This window comes from Palaemon carinicauda, chromosome 29 (assembly GCF_036898095.1).
Source record: "Palaemon carinicauda isolate YSFRI2023 chromosome 29, ASM3689809v2, whole genome shotgun sequence".
Taxonomy (NCBI): Eukaryota; Metazoa; Arthropoda; class Malacostraca; order Decapoda; family Palaemonidae; genus Palaemon; species Palaemon carinicauda.
The window spans coordinates 36255817-36261315 of record NC_090753.1 but is presented as its reverse complement, the minus strand read 5'-3'; the positions used below and the strand labels follow the sequence as shown (position 1 = coordinate 36261315).

At 33.3% G+C, this 5499-nt stretch overlaps 1 protein-coding gene across 1 annotated transcript; it reads right to left on the bottom strand.

The window, feature by feature from the left end:
* Window positions 1-3397: 3397 nt before the first annotated feature.
* LOC137622504 (salivary glue protein Sgs-3-like) lies at window positions 3398-3895 on the bottom strand. The gene has a single exon (XM_068353109.1). It carries the CDS (start codon window positions 3893-3895, stop codon window positions 3398-3400), a length of 498 nt encoding a protein of 165 aa, XP_068209210.1.
* Window positions 3896-5499: the final 1604 nt, after the last annotated feature.

The following is a 5499-nucleotide window of genomic DNA, read 5'->3' as shown; positions in this document are numbered from 1 at the left end:
ATATAGATTTTTATTCAAATTAAAAGATGAGTGTATTGGAATTTCAATATATTCCTTTTCCATGAAGTTGTTGATGGTGAGGTTGTAATTTCCCTTTCATTCAGTTTTATTGTATGCTCAAGTTTATACCAAGGAAATTCTTCTCTGATTCACAGCCAGGAGAGAGAGAGAGAGAGAGAGAGAGAGAGAGAGAGAGAGAGAGAGAGAGAGAGAGAGAGAACACTGCCATTTCCTTTTAATCTGATATTCTAGTTTCAACTGCTACTTCATGTAAAATACTTTTATCCTACTAATATCTAAAAAAGAAAAAAAAAGAAATTTCATAATAATAATAATAATAATAATAATAATAATAATAATAATAATAATAATAATAATAATAATAATAATAATAATAGTTATTATTATTATTATTATTATTGTTATTATTATTATTATTATTATTATTATTATTATTATTATTAACCAAGCACCAACCATAGTTGTGAATGCAGAATTCAATACTCCCAAGGACTCCAGTAGGGAAAAATAGCTCATTGAGGAAAGGAGGTAATGTACAAGAAAGAAGTCATAAACAATTTTAATTAAATATTTTTAGCACAGTATCAATATCAAAACAAACCTTTCACCAAAAAATATAGCATATTATAAAAATTAAAACAAGAGGAAGAAATATAAGATAAGAATGAAAGGTAATGACTGTATCCATTATAAGATTCATAATGTTAACGCTAAATTAGGAATTGATAATGACACCAAATGGTAATTCTTATGATTAGTTTTGAAAGGAAAATTATAATTTTTTTTTTTATGTGAAGGAAACAATGATTATATATTTTTTTTCGGTTGTTAAATTTTGTATGAAATGCAAGTTAATTGTGTTAATTTCGCAAGTTATGGTTATTCCATTTGAATATGAATTTGCTTCAATTATTTACTTAGGTTATGTTGTATATATTTGCATGCATGTATTTATGCATGTGTAAGTAATTAGCTTTAACACTTGTTTCACACAAGTACTGTACAGTGTTTTCGGTTCCCGATGTTTTCATCTTTGGGGCTTAATACGAATGTGAGGTTAATGTTGCTTGCTGTGGTTATAACTGATTATGAATTGGATTCAGTTATATATTTCATATATATTTACATGTATGTATGTTTATATATATTATTGTATGTTTGTATTAGTGTTTTATGTGTATGACAGCGTGTGTTTTTACGCTTAGGTATTTTACAGCTGGACTTTTATCTACAATTTTGAAATCATAGAGACTTTTGCTTGTTTGACGTTAAGACTTTTTTGTTCAAAGCATTATCATATACGAAAACTGATCTCCTATCAGTTATCTATAATATTACCATTTCTGAGAGAAAGAGCGAGAGTCAATCTAAATGAATCTCTCTCTCTCTCTCTCTCTCTCTCTCTCTCTCTCTCTCTCTCTCTCTCTCTCTCTCTCTCTCTCAGTCAAAACAAACTCCTTGTAAAAAGTCATCGAGACAATTATATTGGAATACCTCACCCTTTATTTTATCCATTCCTAAGTAAAGTTGTTAGATGAAGAGTGGAAAATGATAAGCGTAAGGATCTTTATTGAAGTAGAAAGTAAATAAGGCTGAAGAAAAAAGATTTTTCTTTGTGTTACGTTTTATAGTAATTGGATTATTGTTTTTAGCAGAGTGTAAAAACTAACAATAGAAATTCAAATAAAATATATCTATTGATTTAAAGGATATGGTAAAGTTTAAGTTGCTATAAAATATGGTTATCTACTCTAGAAAATAAAGATCAAGTGTCTGGATAAATATTTCTTTTACCAGTCGGTCACATTTAGGTCTCTACGTCCCTCGGGTAGACGGATAGTGAGTAGTCATACCCTATTGGGGCCATGTGCGTGTGTGTGCATATTTATCCAAATATTTAGCCGTCATTTTTGACGAACAGCATATACTAGTATCTTTATAAAAGTAAATTAGGACTATCGGAATTATGAAATGTTTTGGATATAAAAGTTGAATCGCGTGATTTGGACAAAATGCCAGACTCAAGTCTTTTCATTTTACGTTGTATGTTTTTTATTGAAACTTAATTAAGTCTCTCTCTCTCTCTCTCTCTCTCTCTCTCTCTCTCTCTCTCTCTCTCTCTCAACTTACATCAGTAGATCAGTAAATACATATAGATTTTTATTCAAATTAAAAGATGAGTGTATTGGAATTTCAATATATTCCTTTTCCATGAAGTTGTTGATGGTGAGGTTGTAATTTCCCTTTCATTCAGTTTTATTGTATGCTCAAGTTTATACCAAGGAAATTCTTCTCTGATTCACAGCCAGGAGAGAGAGAGAGAGAGAGAGAGAGAGAGAGAGAGAGAGAGAGAGAGAGATGAAGTATGTCGTCATATTTCATTCCTAAACTCTCTCCTAAACAAACATACAGTATATTGCAGATAATCAAACCTTTGTATAAAGTTCTCCATCTTCATCCAAGAAAATTTATCTATCTCAAAGCACGGAAAGACAGGCATATAGAAGGGATCCATATCATGAAACACTGTTATATATAACTAGTCTACGGAACCTGTCAATAATAATGGCTGAGTATTAATTATGCACACACAAATGCTACACTTCCCACCCTACCCCACTCCCCTGATTACAACCCTGTAGTTTTGGCATTGTTTTGGGAATTATGGTTTCCAAGCGTACCTCTCTACGTGACCCCTCTCACCAGGGAATGACCACTCCGACCCTCATTACCCGAGGAACAGGAAGATATGGTGTAGTTATACGTTTGGCAACACCGCTAAATATGACAGAATGAATAAGTATATATATATATATATATATATATATATATATATATATATATATATATATATATATATATATATATATATATATATATTTACACCTGGCCTTGTGAGTCCAGCCTTACTTTAGAACTCAGTATTAATAACTTAATAAAAGGGAGCACAAGGGGGAAAGATATTATTGTTGAATTGTCACGTGCTCAGGGGGAGTTGGTTGCACCGTGGACGACTTCAGCACAGCAATCTCATTCCCTGGAAAGGGAAATAAATTAAATTATTAACCGATCACTTACTTCTACAGGCTGGGAACACATCGTGTGGTTAAAACCTTTAAGCAAGATGGAAAAGCAGGATGCTATAACCACTAGCGCTTCAAAAGGAAAAGAGAGGCCAGTTAGGGAAAGAAAAAGAGCAATAAATAAACTACAAGCAATTAATGAATATTTTAAATAAATCATTGTTTAAAAACACTAGCAACATTAAGATAGACCTTTCCTTGGTCATTCCTTCCTTTGCCACAGCATTCTTTGACACAGCATCCTTAATTTCAGCCCCGTTTGTCACGACATCGTCTATCAATTCATCCTTTATTTAAGCCTCCTTGGTCACAAATTCATTTGCCATAACGGCCTTCATTACTGCATTTGTTGTCAGTGCTTCCTTTGTCACAGCACCATTGTCCACAGCATCCTTTGTCAGTGCTTCCTTTGTCACATCATCGTTGGTCATAGCACCTATTGTCAGTGCTTCCTTTGTCACATCATCTTTGGTCACAATATCTGTTGTCAGTGTTTCCTCAGTCACATCATCTATTGTTACAGCATCCTTTTTCAGTGCTTTCTTTGTCATATCATCTTTGGTCACGGTATCCTTTGTCAGTGCTTCCTTTGTCACATCATCTTTGGTCACATCATCTTTGATCACAAAATCTGTTGGCAGCGCTTCTTTTGTCACATCATCTTCGGTTGCAGCATCTGTTGTCACTTCGTCCTTTGTCACATCATATATTGTCAAAGCATCCTTTGTTATTACTTCCTTTGTCACAACATCACTTGTCACAGTATCCTTAGCAAGTAATTCTTTTGTCATTATTCCATTGTCACACCACCATTTGTCACAACATCCTTTGCCAGGCCTTCCTTTGTCACATTATCTTTGGTCACAGCATCTTCTGTCACATCTTATGTTACAGCATCCTTTATCTTAGCATCTTCCCAGAAGCCACTATATTGAAATGAGCGTCTGTCACATGTTCCCATAATGGATTCGAGATGTCCCCTAAATAATTCAGACTTTGAGTATTCACCCTAATGATTCCATATGCATGGAGAGAGAGAGAGAGGGAGAGAGAGAGAGAGAGAGAGAGAGAGAGAGAGAGAGAGAGAGAGAGAGAGAGAGAGATGGGCAATGGATATATTTTTGTAAGATGTTTTCCAAATCATTTCACCCATTTCTCCCACAGACAAAATAAAAGAGATTTTTGAACAGTAAACTATCCATCCAACCCCAAAAGAATGAATACGGCTCAAATTCCTATCCAGCGTCTAGAAATTTTTTTTTAATTTCCAACGACTGATCCAGGAAATTGCAAAACACAGTTGAATGTGTCATGGAAAATGTTTTAGAAAATAAAGTCCCTTTTTTCCCAGGCCGGCAATCAACTATAAATTGCATCAACAGGTTATGACAGTATATCTAAAGGGAAAGTTTATATATGATTGTTCGTGACATTTAATTATGTTTGTGAATGGATGAATGAGAGAATATCCAGTAGTCGGAATGAGCGAATGGGTGTAAAAATGAGATGTATCAACAAAGTAAGTTTATTTAAAAGAATGTCAGATTCCGGAATACTAAATGAAAAAAAAATATATATTAGAACTAGTATAATTATAATTAGTATTATTATTATTATTACTAGCCAAGCTACAACCCTAGTTGGAAAGGCAAGATGCTATAAGCCAAGGGCTCCAACAGGGAAAAATAGCCCAGTGAGGAAAGGAGATAAGAAGATAAATAAATGATGAGAATTAATTAACAATATATCATTCTAAAAACAGTAACTGCGTCAAAACAGATATGTCTTATATAAACTATTAACAACGTAAAAAAACAAATATGTTATATATAAACTATAAAAAGACTCATGTCAGCCTGGTCAACATAAAAACATTTGCTCCAACTTTGAACTTTTGAAGTTCTACTGATTCAACTACCTGATTAGGAAGATCATTCACCAACTTGGTAACAGCTGGAATAAAACTTCTAGAATACTGTGTAGTATTGAAGCTCATGACGGAGAAGGCCTGGCTATTACAATTAACTGCCTGCCTAGTATTACGAACAGGATAGAATTGTCCAGGGAGATCTGAATGTAAAGGATGGTCAGAGTTATGAAAAATCTTATGCAACATGCATAATGAACTAGAATTGAACGAGAGTGCCAAAGATTAATATCTACATCATGAATAAGAAATTTAATATACCGTAAGTTTCTGTCCAACAAATTAAGATGAGAATCAGCTGCTGAATACTAGACGGGAGAAAAATACTCAAAGCAAGGTAGAGTGAAAAAATTCAAACACTTCTTCAGAATACATTGATCACCGAAAATCTTGTAAGACTTTCTCAATAAACCTATTTTTTGTGCAATTGAAGAAGACACAGACCTAATGTGTCTCTCAAATGTAAAT